General features: G+C 48.3%; 1 protein-coding gene across 7 annotated transcripts in view; it reads right to left on the bottom strand.

The window, feature by feature from the left end:
* Positions 1–956: 956 nt before the first annotated feature.
* Positions 957–21,024, bottom strand: part of PKNOX1 (PBX/knotted 1 homeobox 1) — a 60,640-nt gene continuing 40,572 nt past the window's right edge. For 5 of the 7 annotated variants that reach the window (XM_044750800.2, XM_044750803.2, XM_070488943.1 and 2 more), the window contains 6 exons: positions 19,633–19,732; positions 18,323–18,420; positions 12,552–12,680; positions 9,099–9,175; positions 6,696–6,868; positions 957–4,287 (listed from right to left, as the gene is read on the bottom strand). In XM_044750800.2, the coding sequence (XP_044606735.1) occupies positions 4,076–4,287; positions 6,696–6,868; positions 9,099–9,175; positions 12,552–12,680; positions 18,323–18,420; positions 19,633–19,732 (789 nt within the window). In that variant the 3' untranslated portion in view covers positions 957–4,075. The remainder of the gene's footprint in view (positions 4,288–6,695; positions 6,869–9,098; positions 9,176–12,551; positions 12,681–18,322; positions 18,421–19,632; positions 19,733–21,024) is intronic. The other 2 variants (XM_044750802.2, XM_070488944.1) reach the window with 1 other exon arrangement.

Below are 21,024 nucleotides of genomic sequence, written 5' to 3'. Positions count from 1 at the left end.
GCAAAAGGGCAAGGATAATTTGTGCTAAGAATTTCTTCTTGGAGCGTGTATAGCCCAGCATGTGGACTAAACATAGCATCCACGATTTAGGACAGCGGCCTCACATCCCAGTGCAAAACACTCAACAGTTAATCCAAATAGACTGCTTGCTTTCAGCATGTGTAGATTATTACCTGTTCACTCGTCCCTCTCTACACAGATAGAATTTTATTAGTCATAAACATTATTTTTGAGCTGGAATAAACCCTATAAACCAGCTCGTTCCTTTGACAAACGAAGCACTTAAGCCCAGAGGGCTCGAGGGCCGGGCCAAGGTCTCACCTGGTTCAATTTCACACCCACCCTCTGGCCTCCGGCCTAAGGGAGTTGGGGAGACAAGACAGCGACTTCCATTTTCTGTCCCATCAACCAGCATCTCCTGAAACCACGTACTCCATCGCTGGCACTCATCTGCACCAGGATTCACAATTTTAGATGCACTTTTTAAAAGCAGTGAAGCCTGCTGACTTGCTTCAGCCTCTGAGCATAAGCAGTCTGGGGAGTTAAAACACGCGGGACTACAAAGAAAAAAACCCTGTGGAACCGTCTCAATGCGCCTGCTCTGGCTGTTCAGGGCCGGCCCTGGCAGGTGCTTACAACATCAACTGTGAAAGGGAACACCTCCAGACAAACCATTTTCTTCTCATTACTATCAAAGTGACTAGATTTATGATAAACTACAACAAAAAACAAACAAACAAAAACTTTCCCATTTTTTCCTGGAAAACCAATGACTACCTGAAGTAACTGAAGAAAAGACTCTTGAAAAAGTAAATAATCTGAATGTCCCAGCGCGGTGCAATCCTAATCTTTAAAATGTGCTGGGGGCACTACGAACCCCACGTGTCACCAGAAAAACATGTCAACAATCTGCACGTCTTACTGAGGATAGAAAAGCAGCCTGTGGTGACACAAAGTTTAGGAAATGAAACGTCCATGAAGCGTGTTTCTATTTTTAATTTTTTTGCTTTGATAAATCAATTGCTTCACAAAAATCCCTTTGAAAGACAACAATCCAAGAAAACATATGGTTACAGTATTCACACTTTAAAGATTGTCAGTCCATGGACAAACATGACTCAACAGGAAGATCGCTGGGTGATTTCTGTCACCACCTGCCAGAGACGGACCGTCCGCACCCTCTGGGGAGGTTTGAGGGTGTCTAAAGAGAACAGCGCCCCCACGCCCTCTCACACAGGGAAGGATCGGGTCAGCTGACAGGTGACACAGAGATGACCCCTGGGACCCTTTGGGGCACGGTTTTAGCGACATTGCTCTGTGCTCTGTGAGCTGGCTGCTGCCTCTGCTCACTTCACTCTGCACACTGGGCAAATACTTACATTCATTTTACCCTCTGGAACCAAACACTGAAAGCTGAGCTAGTCCGTCAGCTGGAGCTTGTCTGGGCTCCAGCAGAGCCCGTCCGGACCTCTGTACGACAGCTGAGCAGCCGGGATAACAACATGCTTCATCTGGGTCTCAAAGCACATTCAAAAGTATCCTTCATAAGGAAGGATTTCACAGGAGCAAAGTCAGGATCGAATCTGTTCACTGAAAATGAAAGCTCAGCGGGGTTGTCCGAGGGCTGGAAAATGGGGTCTACAGGGGCAAAGTGAGCACAAATATGCTGGGCAGTGGTTTTGTAAATGGAAACGGCTCTCCGTGTCGATGCTGTTCAGAAGCACCTTAGCCAGTCACGGGAAGACGTGAAAGGAGCCTCAGGCTACGTCCACACATGGGCCCTCTCTCTAAGTGACCTTTACCCTGTTCCTCTGGATGTGGTGAGTAAGAACTGAGGGCTCGAGAAAACTGACCTCAGCTGGAGAGAGTGACGCTGTGTCACTGGGCATGGAAGGTGGAACCCAGGCTGGCGTGGCTGGTCGAACCCGACACAGCCCAGTCTCCAAACCGACATGGTTTGCACAGCACTCAGCCAACCACCTCCGCCCCAGCGAAGGTGACTGCTGGTGGGGGCACGAAGCAAGGACCCGAGCACGAGTCCACTCCGAGTGCTTTCACTGAGCCAAGCGCAAGGGCCCCACGGCTGAGATGGGCAGAGGAAGCGGGTGCGGGCGGCAGGGGAGAAGGAGGTGGCCGGCTGGCTTCCACAGGGCCTCGTTTTAACAAGTCCAACAACATCAGAATTTAAGCAAAGTTAAAATGAGTTTGGAAACTTGTGCAGACTTGACTTAAAATATTAAAAACTCTTTATAAATAAGGAAAGCAATACCTGCTTAAAAATGTTATTCTCTCCCCAGAAAGAGTTGACAAGTTTTTCTTTTAAAGCTCACGAAATTTTTTAAAAGAAATTTCTATGTATTTCTTGCTGCCTTCTAAGTTATCTAGGAAGTACTCTCCTATGATTTACTTAAATTAATAAATTTTAGAGAAAAAGTCAGTTCCAGAAAAAAATCTGCCCTAGCTCAAAGTATCCCTCAGTGTAACCCTGGTCCATAAACAATCGCTAGTGCTGGACCTCAAGAGCTGACGATCTTCCCAACCGCAAAACCATCCCTCGGAAACGCCTGAGTTTTGGGCATCCCACTGAAGACTGTGTAAAGACTTTCTCTGTGAAACCAGGGGCCTGTGTTCTGAGAAAAAGCCCACTTGCAAGTAAAACAAACACAAAACAAACCAAGGCAAACAAAACCCAGTCTACTCTTCTGGTTCATCCTGTCCCCAGAAACGGAAGTCCTGAAATTATTCCAACTCTCCTATGACCAAGCCAGAGGGTAGGGCTCTGGAAATTCCAAAGCAACAACGTACAAGGAGAAAACATCGACACCAGGGCCAATAGCAAGCATGCGAGAGCCGATGGCAGGGAAGTCTGCCATCGCGCCGTCATCAGGCCCAGTCCATCTTTGTCACTGCATGGACATCTGTGAATCATGTAACAAAGCTGAGTGTGTGTTATTCACCCGAGCTCTGAGCCAATGGGATGGAGGACATTTTATATTAGTTTATAATAAACATTCTATGCGTAACATATGGCTAACTAAAAATTCTAGAGCAATACACAGCTAACATGGTATAGTAACCATTTAACTGTAGTCAAATTTAAATTAGACTGAAATGTGTATGGTAACAGCTTTCAACTGATTCCTGGCGACCATGTCACTTAACGTCCCTAAGTCCTATGTAGCAAATACCTTTAGATATATGTTCAGATCAAGTGTAAACTACAATCTGAGCATTTACATATAAATTAAAATTTGAAGATAATTTCATTACATAGCTTTTTCTTTTACAGTAGTAAATGTCAATTACAAGCCTAGGATAGCAGAGAACCATGGACTGCTAGCTAACTTTGGGCAGGTTCATTAAATTTGGTCAATTCAGCACACTCCAAATGGAAATGGTAAGCATGTATTGTTTCTTCTCTAGAAATCTCATCCTCAATATAGTCATAATCCAATTCATAACGAATTTATAAAAATAGCTTTTTATCCAATAATTCCAGCAAGGTAAAAATAGGAGATTCTTTTTATATATAGCAAACGAAACAGGCTCACGGAATATGAGAGAACTTAAGCATATTGGAATCCCGTACATTCACCACGAGGTCACACTCAGTTTATTGTCATGTGTTGCCATCCACCTCACACTGGCAGCGTTAAGGTGCAGATGCTTCTTTCAAAGCCATGAGCCACACAGTAAAGCAGCCCACTGAGACCTGCTGTGACCACCGAACTAAATGAAAACCGCATGATTTCTTAGAAAATGGCAGCACTAGTCCTTAATCTAATCAGGGGTTCACAGGGGTGTTTGTCGTTCATCACATTTTTAGCGTTAAACCTTTAAAGAACTTCCTTAAAAACCCACACATACAACGCACACACACACACACACATACATACACACACACTTGAAAGAAGTCGCTGCACCAGCAAAGACGCTCTTGAAGCCGACTATGAAATACAAAAGTGCACTCTTCTATATCTACATATAAAACATATTAGAAATAAAACTGTGTAAAATGTTTGCTGTGCAAACTATAAACAGTCAGGCCGTCCGCCCAGGTCCTGGCGCCCAGCCCCTACTGCAGGGAGTCGCTGTTCTCCAGGACCAGCCCGCCGATGTGGGTGGGTGCCAGCGCAGCCCCGCCATCCCCCGTGCTGTCCACAGACTCATCCTCGCTCTGCTCCGCCATCATGACCTGCTGTACTGCCAGGGTGGCCCCATCCGAGGACAGAGACTGGAGGCTGTCCACATTCATGCTCACAGGTGTGGTGATCGTCACAACAGCTCCTGCGGGGGGCAGGACACGGGTGGTCACTCTTCAGCTTAGCGCTGGCAGGGGAACACATTTATTACTCAGCTGGGTGCTGTCTGCTTGTGTGACCTCATGCCCAGACCCCCGTGTGTTTCTGGGATGCTCAACAGGAAACTGCCTCTAGAATCGGCCTCAGACCTTGCTTGGCTGATAAACTCAGGCTACAGCAGGCCTCTGGGGGTCAGGACTATAAAGAACCCAGACGCCCAGGGCGGACAGTGAGTGCTACAAGGAGAACAAGAGGTCCAAGAGCACAGGAAAAAGGCTGACAAGACGAATCTAAATGGGCAAACAGGAAAAGGAAAATAAGTCAGAGCAAGGACAAGTATGAAAAGGAAAAAGAAAGCAAACCTGTGAGGGCTGATGCCTGCCTGTCTCCCAGTCCAAGAGCAGAGGAGCGGAGACAACCCAGGGGCCTACGGGTGGCAGGGAGGAGGGATGCTGAGCCATGGAGTGCTCTGCTGCTATTAAACACAACCCAGCAGATCTCAGGTGCTCGCCTGCAAGATCTCCAGGTGTACCAACAAGTGATGAAAGCAAGAGGAGACAGTACGATACGCTATATTGGTCCTGGGGGAAAACTTCTAAAGAGATGCGTTCATTCTTGTCTACGCAGAGCATCTGATCCCACATGCACTGGAAGCACACACAGGAAACTGGGAATAAGGACTGTCTCTGGACAACAGTAGACGCCAGAGGGAGGACAGGTTCACTGTTCACTGGCTGGTCCTGTTTGAACTTCTTCCTCGATAGACAAGTATTGCTTTTCCAAGCAGGGAGGGAGGGAGAGAAATAATACCTTTCTAACTAATTCTTGGATTAAAAGAGAAAACAAACCCTGAAAAATAGAAATTAGTTAAATACGAATGTGAGACCACTACATATCAAAACCCAAATGATGGAGCCGCAGCTTTAAATGCACATAACACAACTTAAGAGAGGTGAGATGGAAACAAAAGAAGCGCGACTCACAGCCCACTGTGAGGACCCACCCGACCCCAGACTAGCGCGGCTGCGGCCGCCTTGAGCCCTGTGCAGAGGACAGACAGTGCGGGTGGGCAGGAGACGACGGAGGCCAGGAAGAACCACCGGAAAGATCAGAGCTCACCCTGCCAGACAGGGAACAGCTCGAATGCACGGGGCACCGGGTGGAGCCCCAGCCTAGGGCAGAGCACTGAGGGACCGTGGAACAAGGACAGTCTCAGAAGGAAGGCACACAGGAATGAGACTGTCCCAGGTAACCGAACTGCTGGACAGAGCTCCAACACAAAAGCACCCCCAACAAGGCAAAACCCACAACGTCTGGCCCCCAGGCAGAGCTGACAAGGCCTGCCAACAGCCAGGAAAACAACCCACAGTGAGGAGAAGACACTGGCAACGGAAACCGACCCAGAACTGATGGGGCTTGGAGTCAGCAGAGGAGGACATCAAAACACTCACTGCAACTGTTTTCTATGTTCAAAACCTAAGTAGACCCATGAAAGATGAACGACCACGTGGAACGGCTAGAGATGAAAACTGCACTGTCTAATAGGAAAAATCCACTGGATGGGATTAGTGGGAGGTCCAACATTGCAGAAGAAAAGCTCAGTGAAGCTGAAGGACGGAAATAGAAACTAGCCAAATGAAATAAAGGAAAAGAATCCAGAAAGAAAGATGACAAGGCATCCGTGACCATGTGAGTTTAATGACCCAAGAGGGACAGCTGGAGTCCCTGCAGGGGCGGGTGGGGGTGGGAAATATGTTTGAAGAAATAACGGCCCCAAAGTTTCCCAACCTCATTACAGTACACTGCTGAGTGAAAAAAAGGAAGAAGGAGATGATAATGCCATTTATATACACTTAAAAATACACGTGCACAGAACCCTGCAAGATTTGGAGAACTCACAGAAACAGAAAGATGCTTATTACACACATCAGAAGGATGCTGACAAGGCGAGAGGGGCAGGGCCAACGGGAACCAGCAAAGTGAGGCGAGGGCCGCAGGGTCCACACAGGCTGAGACGGGCACAAGGCCCAGGGGTGAGAACATGACTCAGTGCTGTGCACCAAAGCCCGAGGGAGAAGGAAGACAAAAAGGGAACAAGGCACAGCATACACCGTCCAGTTGCGTCTTGAGACGGAGGTGACATTTCACCCATGTTGTGTGTCTTCTCGGTCCCCAGTGCCACACCGTCAACAGCTCTGCACCCTCCCTTAACGAGCATCCAGAGGGGGCTTCTGCAGACAGGGCCTTCCTCACGTTTCAGTGCATACACTTCGGTTCCCCAGACCCAGAGCTCACGGGGAGCCAGGGTCATCCAGCCCCTTCGCTCTCATGTTCGCCACCACCTGCCCTGTGCCCCTGACCTCGTGGCCCTGGCCCCACGGCCGCTGTCCGTACCTTCCGACATGGTGAGTTCATTCGGTGGCGGCTGTGCAGCACCGGACGCAATGGAGTCGGGCCAAAACCTCTGAACCGGTCTGTTCTGAGCAGTTTTTTTCTTCGTTTTCGGAGTTTCTGAACAACTAGAATCCAACATTGGCTGAAGAATTCGTCTTCTGGCATTGATGAACCTGAGCATTGACGTGGACAAAGGAAAAACTTACACCAAAATGGCCTTTTTAAAGACCTCCTGCAGGGGCGACAAGTCCTTCCAGTAAACAGGCTGCTTCACAAACCACCCCCAAGCAATCAGGATAACTCATATTCTCTATTACAAATATTTAAGAGTAATGACAAGCATATTGTGTGAATATCCAGAAAAACAGGGTAGGCTGCCTTTAAAATGACTCGTCTAAGACCAGCTCGGCTGTGGCCCTTTTCTTCACTTTAACTCATTTACTCCCGGTCTGTGAACGATATGCGGGCCGACACTGATGAGACTGTTGAGGGTGCGAGTTTGACGTCATTTTCTCTAAGGAGGAGAAGGTTAAAGCAGCAGAGCTGTCGGGCCTGCAGGCTCGTCACACCCGAGGCCTTGCAGCCCTGTCTCCATCTCAAAGCCCCGCTCGGCCAGGCCGCAGTGTGGATAGACGGCCCGAGTGTGGGCAGATGCCCCCAGCATGGACAGATGGCCCGAGCATGGACAGACACCCAGGCCTTGAAGCACATGGCTGTGGACTGCTGTCTCGGGCCACCACAAATTAGGGCTCTGAGGTCAGAGTTTCAACTCTTTAAAAGACTATTCCCAACGACGAGCTATGTCTTAGACAGCTGAAGTCACTGGTCATTAAACTGTCCTAGACACGTGGCTAGCACAAGGACAAAATCCCCAGCAGACTTCAGCTGCATTTAGAGACCAGGCACTGACTCGGTGCCCTGGCCCCACGTAGAGAGCACAAAGTACACGGCCACGAGGCGTGCAGGATGCAGCCTCCCATCAATAAAGACAGTAGTAATCTGAAAAGATGTAGAGAGAAAAGCCTGCTTTCCTCAATCTCCACCCTCCCAGAACCCGAGTTTGGCCTGCACATGTGGGACAGCAGGGGAGGGAGAGCCCAGGAGGCAGCCCGGGTCCCGTCTTTTTCCCCTGCAGTCTCTGGAGCACCCAGAAGATGCCTAATGCACATGCTCCCTGTTCCTGTCCATCTACACCCCTCGGCCACACGGCCACCACACACCTGTGATAGAAGTGAAATGACAGCCATTCTGGAAAGCACCCACCACAGCAGAGGCTGTGCAGATGCACACAATGTCCCTGACCAATCCAGAAACAGCTAGACCACCCAGCCCAAGGCGCTTTCTCTGTCTTCTTTTCCCCGGGGTATGAGCGACAAGGTAGTTAATCTCTTGAGAGAATATACTTGAAAGCTTTAAATTTTTGTTAACACTATCTAAAAAGATTTAACAGGAAATAATTCAAATAGTGTGGTGTATTATTCCTACTTAAAAATAATGGCCCAAATGCAAGATAGCAGAAGTATTTAATGCAACACCACGCGTGCCTCCCGCGCGCAGTTGCATAAGCTGGGAGACTTCATCATTTATGCTGGAACTCACCTGACTTTCAAGTTAACACGTTAACAGTTAAACAGACAGACAACAAAGTTTACAAGTGGTAGAACTTGTGCCGTCTTTTCTTTTACGCACGCCAACTTTATCAAGCTGAAATAGTTTCCAACACCTGAACAGTAAGTCAACCAAAATGAGACAAATGACTAACAGACAAGATCTAAGTGTCCCCTAGACCCTAACGCCATGGAGTAAGGTGAACAGCTCTCATTTAAGGGGACGCACAGGGGCCCACCGTAACCTGTGACACCAGAGCGAGAACAGGATGGTTCCTCTATAAAGTAACTGTCACCCCGGGCGTCTCCCTCTTAGGACCCCAAGTCCTGCTGCAGCACAAGACCATATAGAGACGGAAGGCCGAAGGACTGCCTCCCTCAGTTACAGCTGAACAAAGCGACACAGGGGTTCACAAGGTGGCAGAGCTGCAGGGGGCCACCAGAGATCAGGACACCTCAACTGGCCATCCACCAATCAAAGCTCATCCGCGAAAATGTCACATTTTTGAATGAATGTGGGGGTTTGGGGGTAGTAATGCAACAGAGAAAGGCATTTCTAATCGGGAAGCAGGAAGTAGGCAAAATGTCCATAGTGGAAGTATAGATCATTAAAAATACTGAAAGCGTGTGCTGATTTATTTGTAAGTATCCTGCCACCAATTCCAGCGCTATGGTAACAGAGGATTCCTAGTTAAAAGAACTCATATTTTCAAACAAATTGTACTATGTATTCATGTCAGCATTGCCAGGTGCTCCCTTGTGCTGACAGCACAGTCTCAGAAAGGGGCACTCTTACCAGTTGTTGACCTGGAGTAGTGTCAAATTTGTCTGAGCAGCTATCTGCTTTTTCTCATCTTCTGTCGGGTACGGATGCTAAAAATACAAAGAAGGGTTACCATGAACTTCAGTCTTTAAAAAGGAACTCAAGACTACCTAGGGAAAGTAGAAGCACGCAAATCATCATTAGTAAAAAACTGTTAGGTGTCAATAGTGATTTTAGCTAAAACCTAACGTTAGTCTTATAACTTTTTTTAGAAATGCCCCAAACAGAATGAAGCATTTCTCCCAGCCGCCCTGGTCAAAGCACGGGCAGAGGAGTGGCGAGACAGAGACTGAGCGTTCAAGGGTGAGGACCATGGTGACACCGCCACTGAGGCAGCTGCCCACCCAGGGGCTCACTCTATGCTGGGCCAGGTGCTGTTCTAAGCACCTGATGCCATCGACAGTTTCTGTATCAACTTCACTGAGGTATAATTTATGAACCATAAACTGCATCCATTTAAAGTGGATAAATGCTTGAGTTTTCACCCATGAAACCTTTGCCAGCAAGACAGACCACGTGTATCATCCCTGTACATTCTATAGTCATTCACCGATTCCTCACAACCACCTTCTGAGACAGACAGGGTCATCACCTTAGTTTACAGCAGAGGAAACAGGTGGGAGACTTCAGACACACCCCCCATCCCACAGCTGGATCAACAGAGGCGGCAGGAAGGGGCTAGGCAGGCAGCTCCAGGCCCAGCACATTCAGGGGACAGACTTCTACCTTGGTCACTGCGAGGATACACGCACACTGGGATGCACTGAGGTCATCTACGGCTCTCCAAGAACAAACCTCTGCTAGGTTAACATGTGCTGCCAGTAAAGAACTGGACCAAGGGCTGGGGATGGGAGTGTCTGTTATATGACTCTTTCTTCTACATGTGATTAGAACATTTCACTTTAAAAAAAATGGAATTAAACCAGAAGTAAATATCAAAATTCACAGAAGTACCAAAGGAAAATGATTTCTATCTACAGTAATAAACAATTTCTCCAAGACTGATTACCATCCACGTTTGAAACCAATAAGACATTTACTCTAAAATCTATATGCACAGAAGCCCCTTACTTTGGACCGACTGGGACCCCACAGAGTGAATGGCACCAACAGGGTAAGGAAGTGGGAGTTTACTTTGGCTTTTACTTTACGTGAACTCTCAGTATCTGCTGGAAGAGTCACTGTACATCTGGTGATGATGGAACAGCATCGGACTGATCTGAGCAGCAGACTATTAGTTTCCTGAAACTGATACCAATTCAATTTGATTCTACGGACGAGCATACGGCCCTGAGTTGGACGTTATGGAAACATAAATGTTGTTCTTGCCCTTTAAAACCTCATGAAATAAAAAGGGGGCAGGAAACCTAAGTACATAAATGAGAGGAAAAAAGGTAGTAAGTGCTGTCATAGTGTTAGGAAAACCACAAGGAGAGGACAGTGTTTCAAAGAAATAAGGGCAGAGAGATAGAAAGTGGTTCATATGACAAAAAATGGCATTTTAGTTGAACCTATGAGCAGGGGTTATTGTTTTAGAAATTATTAAAACATTCAGAGAAACTTACAAGGAAAATACCCAATCCCACCACTTATTTGTTTGTATTCTAATCATTATATTACAGATAGAGTTATTGGTTGTAATAATCAGTATACACAGAAATACGTATGCTCCACTTTTCACTTACTACCATTTACTGGAAGCTTCCTGGTGCTTACAGCTCTCATTTATCAGGGTAACCAGTTGTATAATATTCCATCAAATTGATATGTCCTAATTCACACACCGACTCATTTCCAATTAGTATGATGACCACCACTGTACCATCTTATCCACAAAACTTTTCATTTTCTAGTGAATCTTTTTAGGATACATGTCTACACATGGTCATACCGCCCAAAGATAGCACCGTTTTTTCTCCCTACATGTCCTGCCGTGTCCTGTGGTGGGAATGGCTCAGCAGAGACCAGAGCCCCAGAGCAACAGAGAAGAGAGGAGCTGAGGGTCCTAGTGCTCAGGGAGGGGGAGCCGGGGCTCCTCGGGGCTTCCCTCTGGGAAAGGGAGAGGGTCCCCCCTCCCTAGAACTGCTCAGCAACATCACGTGCCAGTTCAAAGCCAGGAGCCAGTCGCTCCCTCAGACCCCCGTCCCTCAGCAAAGGAGCCTGACTCCAGTTAGAAGAAAAGGGGGCTGCCCAACAGTGACAAGGGCTAACCTCCCAGTGGGACATGAGACGACCAAGACCAGGTGCTGGTCTCAGGGTTCCCAGTCAGGGCAAGGATGGAGACAGGTGACAAATGCAGGTCTTGGGCCCAGGTGGCAGGCGCCTCCAGAAGGGTGACAGACACCTCTGCTGAGCCACACCGGCACTGGGATGGAGATGGTGAGGAAATGGGTGCAGCCGAAGACACTAGGGTGATGACGGCATGAAGCACAGGGGCAGGTCCAGGCTGACCCCCACAGCTCTTAGGAGCAGCCTGGTGGCCTGGGCCACGCACACTCCAGAGAACCCTGAGCGCAGGATGGAAGTGCCTGGCTGAAAGGCTGGGTCATGAGCCACCAGGCAGCTTTCTGCCAGACCTCCTGAACTCCTGCACTCCCGACTACACGAGTGGCCTCTGCCTCTGCGCCCGAACACCCTGGTGGGCTCTCCTCCCCTGCACGGACACGGCTGTAAGGGCAGGGACGTCCACTTTCCCACCCCGTCCCACCACGAGCTCCTGGTCATTCTGACCCTGGCTGCCAAACCGGGGTGTCGCTCCTGAAAGCTGCTCTGGGTCACTCGTCTCTCCCAAGCTCAGCAGTGTGAGGACAGGGGCCTCAACCAGCTAACGAGTGAGTCCTGCCACGACATCCATTGGCAAGCATGTGCTTCCTACGATAGGACGTCTTCACAGAGAAGACGCGGCCACGAGCCAAGGAGGACAGGTGGTGCACGGACACAATGCGGAGGAGTCGGCACTGCCTGCTGGCCAGCTCTGCTGACCTTGCTGTCGACAGGCTCAACTGTACATCTCCACCTTTGACCTCATCACATCTCCCTGTCAAATCCAATACATAAAACTGCCATTTTCCAGGGTTTTGCCCAAATGCCTCTTTTCTCTGCCCACTTCTCTAACTAACCTCACCTCACCGGTCATCGTGCGTGGGTACCTTCTCTCAGGCGCACATATACAGTCAATAGGAGCTGAACTTATTCCCTTTCCACCAGGGGGACCTCTCGTTTATTTTAAGTTTCTTGAAGCGATGTCCTCCGCTTTTTGGTAACTCTCTCTTCTGTCCCATGCTCAACCCATTATGGACAGTCAACGAAACACTGATACTTAAAACCAGGCCTATTAGCCCATACAAGTAAATGTTTTCTAGGAAATAAGCCAGAAGGAAAGGCTCTCTGAGGGTCTTGCTGACGGCGAGGCCACCCCATTCTTACCCCTATGTGCTGGAAGAGCCACGACCTCATCACATTGGTAGCGTGCTTCGGCAGAACTCCCCTCTTATTCTTAGATGAGCCATCATCTTGATGCAAGATGCTTAGATCTTGGTTTAACTGTAACTGGAGCTTTTAAACAATTGAAAAACAATGTTAGAAAGCATAGAAATTATGACATATCCAAGCAGCTTATGAATGCAGATGGAGAAAATAACCAAGGATGCTATGGATAAAGGACTTATTTCAGTAAAGGCATATGCTCAGTATGGGCTAATTTTTTGAGGATATGGCTCCCTCCACATTATCACTGTCTACACTATGTCTCAACTACACAGAGGCCCCTGGTCTGGTGAGGCAGACAGGATGGCTGCTGAGAAGGCCTTCGAGTCGTTTACTCTGCACACAGGCGAATCCCACTTTCCTCTCGTCCACCACCTGCTCTCATCTGGCACCCTCTACTAATGGACATGATTACACCTGATTTCCTAGCCTAAAAGAGATTTCAAACAACCAGTGAGAACGGACAGGGAAGCTGAAAGTGCCACAGACGAGGAGGTCATGCCCATTGAAGAGAGGGGAAAGAAACAAACACACAATGTGCAGACTAAGGCACCACAAAGCAACAGGGTGACGGCCTCAGCAGCCACTTAAGACAGTGCCTCCCTCACCCCTGAGAAAGCATGAAACACATCCTGTCCATCCATTTCAAGAGGTCAGGACGTGCGGAGCGCTTCTTGGACAAGTGTCTTTCACATGAAGGTGAGAAAAGCGCTGATGTGAACGAGGCCGTGCTTCAGGCCAGGCACGCGTCCCAGGTGCAGCGTCTCGCCCCAGTGGGCCTGCAGAGATGGGGTCACCAGTGTCCACCACTCAGACCAGGGGAGGACACAAGCACAGGCACATGAGGGACATCTCTGCTGTTCTCACGCTTTAACTCAGGGTTCACATATGACTCTATAAATAAATGAACGTCAACTTCTGTAGGTCAATCTCGGTATGGCCTACTCATAGACATAGTTAAAGGATTTTCTGCACTTCCTCTAGATTTACATCATTTTGGATAGATTCTTTTTTCTTTTTTTTTTAAAGATTTTATTTTTTTTTCCTTTTTCTCTCCAAAGCCCCCCCCAGTACATAGTTGTATATTCTTCGTTGTGGGTCCTTCCAGCTGTGGCATGTGGGATGTCGCCTCAGTGTGGTTTGACGAGCAGTGCCATGTCTGCGCCCAGGATTTGAACCAACGAAACACTGCAGCGGAGTGCACGAACTTAACCACTCAGCCACGGGGCCAGTCCCTCTTTTTTCTTTTTTTAAAGACCGGCACCTGAACCAACATCTGCTGCCAATCTTCCTTTTTTTCTTCTCCTTCTTCTCCCCAAAGCCACCCAGTATATAGTTGTATATTCTAGTTGTAGGTCCTTCTGGCTCTGCTATGTGGGATGCCACATCAGCGTGGCTTGATGAGTGGTGTTAGGTCTGTGCCCAGGATCTGAGTAAAACCCTGGGCCACTGAAGTGGAGCATGTGAACTTAACCACTGAGCCATGGGGCTGGCCCCGGACAGATTCTTAAAAGGCCTGAACACCCACCTCTAAACAGACAGGATTTAGGACTTAAAGGAGACAGTAAGACCACTAACTGTATCCATAATTTCTTAAAACTCAAGATTATTACTAAGGGCATAATTGTTTTTTGGAATGTATTTGTTTATTTGTTAAAGGACTGAAAGCAAAAGGTATTAAGCACTGCCTCAGGTTTGTGTGTACAGGAAAAAGAATGGAAAATGAACTTTTAAAACTAGTTTTAAAGCACCAGGCCCAAAATTTAGCTTGCCTGCCTTATCTGTCTCAATTCAATATATGATCTTCCCCATGAAATCTGACATGTGCTTCAGTGTTGCTTTTTTTGTGCAGGGTTAAAGCAGATGTGGGCTCAGAAATAGACAAAGTGACAGCTGGCTGCGTGGCTCGCCTTCACGGATGCCGCCAAGGGGACCTGGGACATGCCAACTAAGCCGCGAGAGGAAAGCAAGCCGAGGGCCGAGAGATGACCCACTGGCACCGGCTGGACTCGAGCCCAGCCTGGCCTGGACAAGGCAGGGGGATTCAGAAGCCTAGGAAACTGGCTGGAAGTCCGTTTAAGAAGCACTGAGCTCTCCAGACAACACCCCTCCCCCATCATTCTCTGCAGATGACCCACCTGCCTCCACCTCTGCAGGAGACTCTGGGTTTCTTTCTCGAAGAAACAGACTAGAGGCTGCAGACTCAGGGCAGACTGAGCACAGCTGGAGGGTGGGAGTGAGGGGCAGGGCCAGAAAGAGGGGTGAAGAGAGCCAGCCCAGCCCACACCTGCTCCTGCCACTGTGCTTATGCCATAGGCAAGAAATCAGAGTCCTTCTCTGGAGAAACTGAAGACAAGACGAAGGGATGGCAGAATATGGAGGTCAGCCAACAGAAAAGGCAGCCTGCCAAGCCCAGCACTGGACAAGCACCAAAGAGCTTTCCAAGTGGCTCATGTTTACATTTAAAAGGACAGCTGAATGGCCCAAAACACTTGAAAGCCCCCATCACAAAAAACAGACACCAAAGTGAACAAACTTTGAGATGCAGAGGAAACAGAGAGAAGGCAAATCCAAAAAAACTGCCACCATCCATGAACCAAAAATAAGATGCTACTTCAAAACAAAGAGAAAAGCACAGAGAGGGAAGAAGGGCTCTTAGAAATTAAAACTACACCGAAAATCTAAAACTCAATAGACGAGTTGGAAGATAAAAGAAAATCTCTCAGAAAGCAGACAAAAAGTAGATAATGGAAATTTAAATACAAAAACCAAGAGACTTGGTTCAGAAGGCACCATGTTCACTTACTACAGCTCCAGAAAGAGAAGGTGCATGTGGGGGAGACTGTCACAGAGCGAGTGCAGGAAAATGTCCTAGACCCAAGGACACAAGCTCCTTCTGCTCAGTACCAAAGACTCAGAGAAAAGAGGAACATCTAAAAGCAGGGAAAACACAAAAGATTGGAAAACAGAGCCACATAGACCTTCTCAAAGCGACCCTGCTGCCAGAACACACCCACAGCAGGCCTCCGGACTCTGGGCAATCCATTTTCCACCCGGAATTGTCCTTGTGAGCAGACTGCATATCAGTATGAGACCAAAATAAAGTCATTTTTAGGTTTGCAAAGTCTCAACAAAATGTACCTCTCATGCACATTTTCTCCAGAAGTTTTCAAAAGGGGAATAAAACCAAGAAAGTAGAAAACATGGGCTCCAGGAGACGGAGTCCTCAAGGGGATGTCCAAGGAAAGTCCAAGAATGCACCCCGTGCCCTGCGCCCGGCCCAGGAGTCTGGGAGGCTGGAGGGCTCCTGGACACACGGCCCCAACGTGCTCCCTCACAGGCCAGGCGCAGGGGAACCAGAGAGGGTGTTGGAGAACATGGGAGGATCTAGCCATCGACACCGTGAACACTTAGCAAAGGGAAAAAACAACAGCTATTAACTCGGGCAGAAACAAACATTTGAACCAGAAAAGCACTGTAATCAGAAACTCGGGTGTCCTTGGTCATGACGATGCTAACACTGAAACAGCTCTGACTGCACTGTGATCTAAAGGAGTTGGGGAGACACGTGACAAGTCATGGCAAGGCATGGGATGGAGAGAACAGGCCCCTTACCAAGCATAACAAAAAGCCAGAATGAGACGTTTAAGGGGTGAGTCAGGAGAGGGGATTTTTATTTAGAAATATGGGGCAAAATGCAAAAGAATGGCTAAAAGATCTGAAATGGTTGCCTGAGGGGAGTGGAGGGTGGCAGGAACTGCGGGAACCTGTCCCGGACCTGTCTGCACCCAGACACGCTGAGCTATGGCACAGCAACCGCATAAAGCAACTAAAAATCATTGTACAGAGAAAAACAGGCAAAAAACCTTATCAGAGGCCAAACCACAGCGAAAACCTAAAATATATAAATAACTTGTACAAATCAGACTCTCCTGGGAACAGGGAAGGGGCGGAGGGAGAGGAAGTCAACAAAATCTCAGCCCCCCAGCTCCTTGTCACTTTCTCCAAACTGTCTTTAAGTGGGTTTGCACTAGAAATGTAACTAAAGACTTTCAGCCGAGATGCCCGAGGAAGAGAGTCACACTCTGGCTGCTTCTGATGGGCTCTGGGCCCCCATGGCGGCCGATCCTCTTCTGGGGCAGGGAGGCTGCGCTAAAATGGCCCCCGTGTGTGCCCACGACCCCCAGCGCCCAGCCAGACACCCTGAGCAGGGATCCACCAGGGGGGATGGGGATGGCACGAGAGCGAGTGCTGCGAGGGCGTGTCCGCGACGGCCACCACTGCTGAGATTCAGTCAGGAATAATGGTGACTGCCATAGCGACAACACAAGTCCTGATAGACAATCACCAATTTTCTTGACAAAACCAACCCTGACAGTTTCTGACACAAAAACAGAAACTGTCACTGGTAAGTTACTCGCCCTGATTATCTGAAGCACAGCAAGAACTCAAATTTTAGCTCAAAGAGAAGGAAGAAAAGAGCCCAAAACAGCCCAAATAGCCAAGCTAGAATTGGACGTCGAATGCATGTTTCCTTCAAAGAACACCCCACCAGGGCTCGGGATTGAAACTCTTCACTCTCCTGTTACAGCCCTGAGCAGCTTCCGAGCCCTCCACCCTGGAAGCCACACACAGCCGGGGACATGATGGGGAGGCGACAAGCTCACGGGGCCTCCCAGGGCCACTGGGACCAGAGCAGAGGCAGCCCACAGGTGGCCAGGACGGGAGCTACGGTCGCAGGTCCCTGAGGGAGCAGGGGGTCAGGTGGCAGGAGAGGGTGACCCCCTGAACTCTCCCAACCGCTGTCTGCACTGGTGGCCCGTCTGCAGGAACACTCAGTCACGTAGAAAACTTCCTTCCGAAACAGCAGGCGGAGGAAGCCCTCCTGGGTAAGCGAGGCCTGACTTTAAGACGCGCTCCTCTGAAAACAGTGCACTTCGACACCGGGAAACGCTCTGCGACCGCCACTGCTTCGTGCTCACAGAGACTGTAATGGATGGAAGATGACGGGGAGAGGGGGTGGGTGGGGTCGAGGGACAGCATGGCAGGCATCCAGCTCTGTCGCTTCTGCCCGGAAGCTGCCTCCTATGCTCTGGGAGCTGGTGTTACTAGGAGGCAGCGGGCTGAGCAGGGTGGAGAGGGGAAGGAGGAGCCCTCCCACAGGTTCCTCAGCAGGGTGTGGGAGGGCGACAACCAAGTGCCCAGACAACCAGAGGAACAGGCCGAAGCCGGGCTCTGTCCAGCTGGTGCACAGCAGAAAGGCCCTGGAGAGCTCTTCAGAGCCCACAGGCCCTGCTGGCAGCTCCCACTGGAAGTGCGAGTGGGCCTTGGCATGGGCTGGAAGACCTGACTGGTGGCTCTGCTGTGACCCACCAGGGGCCGGGAAGAATGTGTCCACACAGCCTCGAATCCCCTGAGGTGAAGACAACCACACACACCAACATCAAACTGGACAACAGTGGTTGCTGGGGGGGATCATGGTGACTTTTCCTGCTTCCTTAGACTTTTCTGAGCTTTGCAACTTTTTCACAACGAGGGAGATGAGGAGTAAGAAAGAAACAAAAGATTGACATTCAGCTTACTGGAGACTGCTACATGAGGCTGAGACAAGGGTCTTCACACACAGGGACCAGCTCAAGCCTGGTTCAACCAGCACCCCGCCCCATACAGCATGCTCCCCCAAAGCTCTTCCATAGGCATGGCACACGCACCTGGGAGTTCTGGATCCTGATCGTCCCGGGCGACAACGCCTGTGTCACTACCTGGCCTTGGGGAGTCACGACTGTGACAGGCTGATAAACTGTGCCACCTGAAAAAGGAAGAAAAAAGTAAACCACTTTTAAGTCTCAACAATTTAAAACCATTCTTCTCAATATTCTTATGGAAGAAATAAAACCTCTAGTTTGACAAGCTTTTTAAATCATTTCAATGATCAGCAATACTTTGCTAGCTGACTTGTTGCTACGAATTATTAAAAGGAATTCACTGGACAAGCCATGCTTGAGTGCCCACGGCAGGCAGGCACAGGGCCACCCAGGCACCCCACGCCCTTTACGACACGCACAAGGCACGGTTGGCTTAGGGGTCTGCAATTCCTCCTTTTGCTAGCCTCTGCTTTCTACTTTTCCCCACAACTGGCACATATGACAGGTCTTGGCCAAAGGTGTTAGATAACAAATATTTTTATTATAGTTATTTTTAATCAATTGTGCTTTCATGCTCCTGTGGGGGTTTCCCTCTGTGCTATTACAGGGGATTTTTAGTATAAATCTCACCCCTCCTTACATGCCCCATTCCACTTTCAAGACGGTTTGGTATTTGCCATGTTCTAGATGTACCAGAGAACTTAGAATCTGTCCCCTTCTTTTTTTTTTTAAAGATTGGCACCTGAGCTAACAACTGTGGCCAATCTTTTTTTTTTTTTTCTGCTTTATCTCCCCAAATCCCCCCTGGTACATAGTTGTATATCTTAGTTGCAGGTCCTTCTAGTTGTGGCATATGGGACGCCGCCTCAACATGGCCTGACAAGCGGTGCCATGTCTGTGCCCAGGGTCCGAACCCTGGGCTGCCACAGCAGAACACGCGAACTTAACCACTCAGCCACGGGGCTGGCCCCTGTCCCCTTCTTGTAATAGTTTTTATTATACAAGTAATACTAAGACTGCATTTCTATTTGCCTGTCATCAATTAATGACACAACTTAGGATTTTCTAGGTGCTGCTAAGAGCACAATTAAAAACTATGCTATTTGAAAATTACAATTGGTTTTCGCTATATATTTTCAACCCCTATATGAAACCTTTTCTCCCGATATTTTTTGGTAGGGAAAGACAATTTGCAGAAAATATTGTTACTGAGAATTAACAAGAAAAAAGCACTCAAAGACCTCTAGATTTTGGCACTCCTACCTCAGGAATTGGCATTAATTAAAAATTATATTTATGCACTTCTTTGTTCTAATATAAAGGACTTTTTTCTGCAAAAGCTCATAGAAAAATCATCCTTTTTCCCGCCGTCATACCTGCCACTGTTGCCATGGTTACGTTCCCCTGTTGCAGTGCGGATGCTGGCACCACGATCCCCTGGGGCCCGAGAGTGCCTGTGATGGCACTTTGAATCTGCTGCCGATCAGAAACACAGAGAGACGGGATTATGAGAAAACAGAAAACAAAATCCATGTTTAAAACTTCAAAACAAGTGGCAAAAAGGTATCGTCAGTAAAGGAAAGCTGCTTGAGAGAAGGAGCATAATCAGATGACAAGCCCTCCATAGAGCATGACTTACATATCTGGAGACCAAGAGGTGTGAAATCGAACATTAAATATGATGATCAGGATTGAGATATCAGTTTCAATTTGGCTTCCAAAAAGCTTATCTTTCAACTCATCACCATATTAAACACACCTTAAACCTGGGAGGTGTGTCTAGGAAGACCAAAACCGCCTCATCTCACCACACACCTTTTCCATTCCATTTGGCTCAGACTCATGATTTTCTAAGAACCAAAGCCCCTGGACAGGATGAGCATATTGAAAAGATGATGCCACAGCAATGGGGCGTTCTGAGCAGTGCTGGGGGTCACCCCTGGTGCTGACACAGTTCTGGACCTGCCCTTCCCACAGCAGAAAGCACATCTGTGCCCCTGGGGTTCATGTCTGTGGAGTGCTGGGCTGGGCCTGGCCTGCAGCAAGCTCCATGAAAATGTCTGTCAACACCACGTTGGAGACCCTCTTCATGTGAAGTTAGATGCAAACGGGCTACTGTGGTGGCTGGATTGGCAGTTGGCGAGGGAGGCCTCTCCTGCACCTGGCATCCAGCACGGGGCCTGAGCAGCACAGGCACCAGGTCTCTGAGCAGGTAAATAGCCTAAGTGGACGTGTCCAAAGATGATCACTCTGTGGGCTACCACATGCATTTGAATGCACCAGCTTTGGAAGGTACACACAACATCTGCCACATTAGTTTGGTCAGAGTAAAAATTAAGCCATCCAAATCAATAATCCAAGCTCCCACATCAAGAACCTACAAAAACAGGAACAAAATGAAACCAAAGCAAGTGGACAGAAGAAAATAATAAAGATCAAAGCAGACATCAATGAAATTGAAAACAGAAAAAGAACAGAGGAAAATCAATGAAAAAAGAGCTGGTTCTTTGAAAAGATCAATACATTGACAAAGTTCCAGTGAGACTGACGGAAAAAGAGGGAAGACAAATTACCGATACCAGGAATGAACAGCAGAGATCACTACAGACCCTGCAGACATCAAGAGATGAAAACGGCAAACTGAACAACTTGACACACCGGACAACTTCAACAAAATCCAGTATGAAATAGATCACTGGAATAGCCCTATAACTAGTAAGGAAACTGAACTCGTAATTTAAAAACTTCCAAAAAAGGAATCTCTGGGT

The sequence above is a fragment of the Equus asinus genome, chromosome 18 (assembly GCF_041296235.1).
Source record: "Equus asinus isolate D_3611 breed Donkey chromosome 18, EquAss-T2T_v2, whole genome shotgun sequence".
Lineage (NCBI taxonomy): Eukaryota > Metazoa > Chordata > Mammalia > Perissodactyla > Equidae > Equus > Equus asinus.
This window is presented reverse-complemented; position numbering and strand designations above follow the sequence as displayed.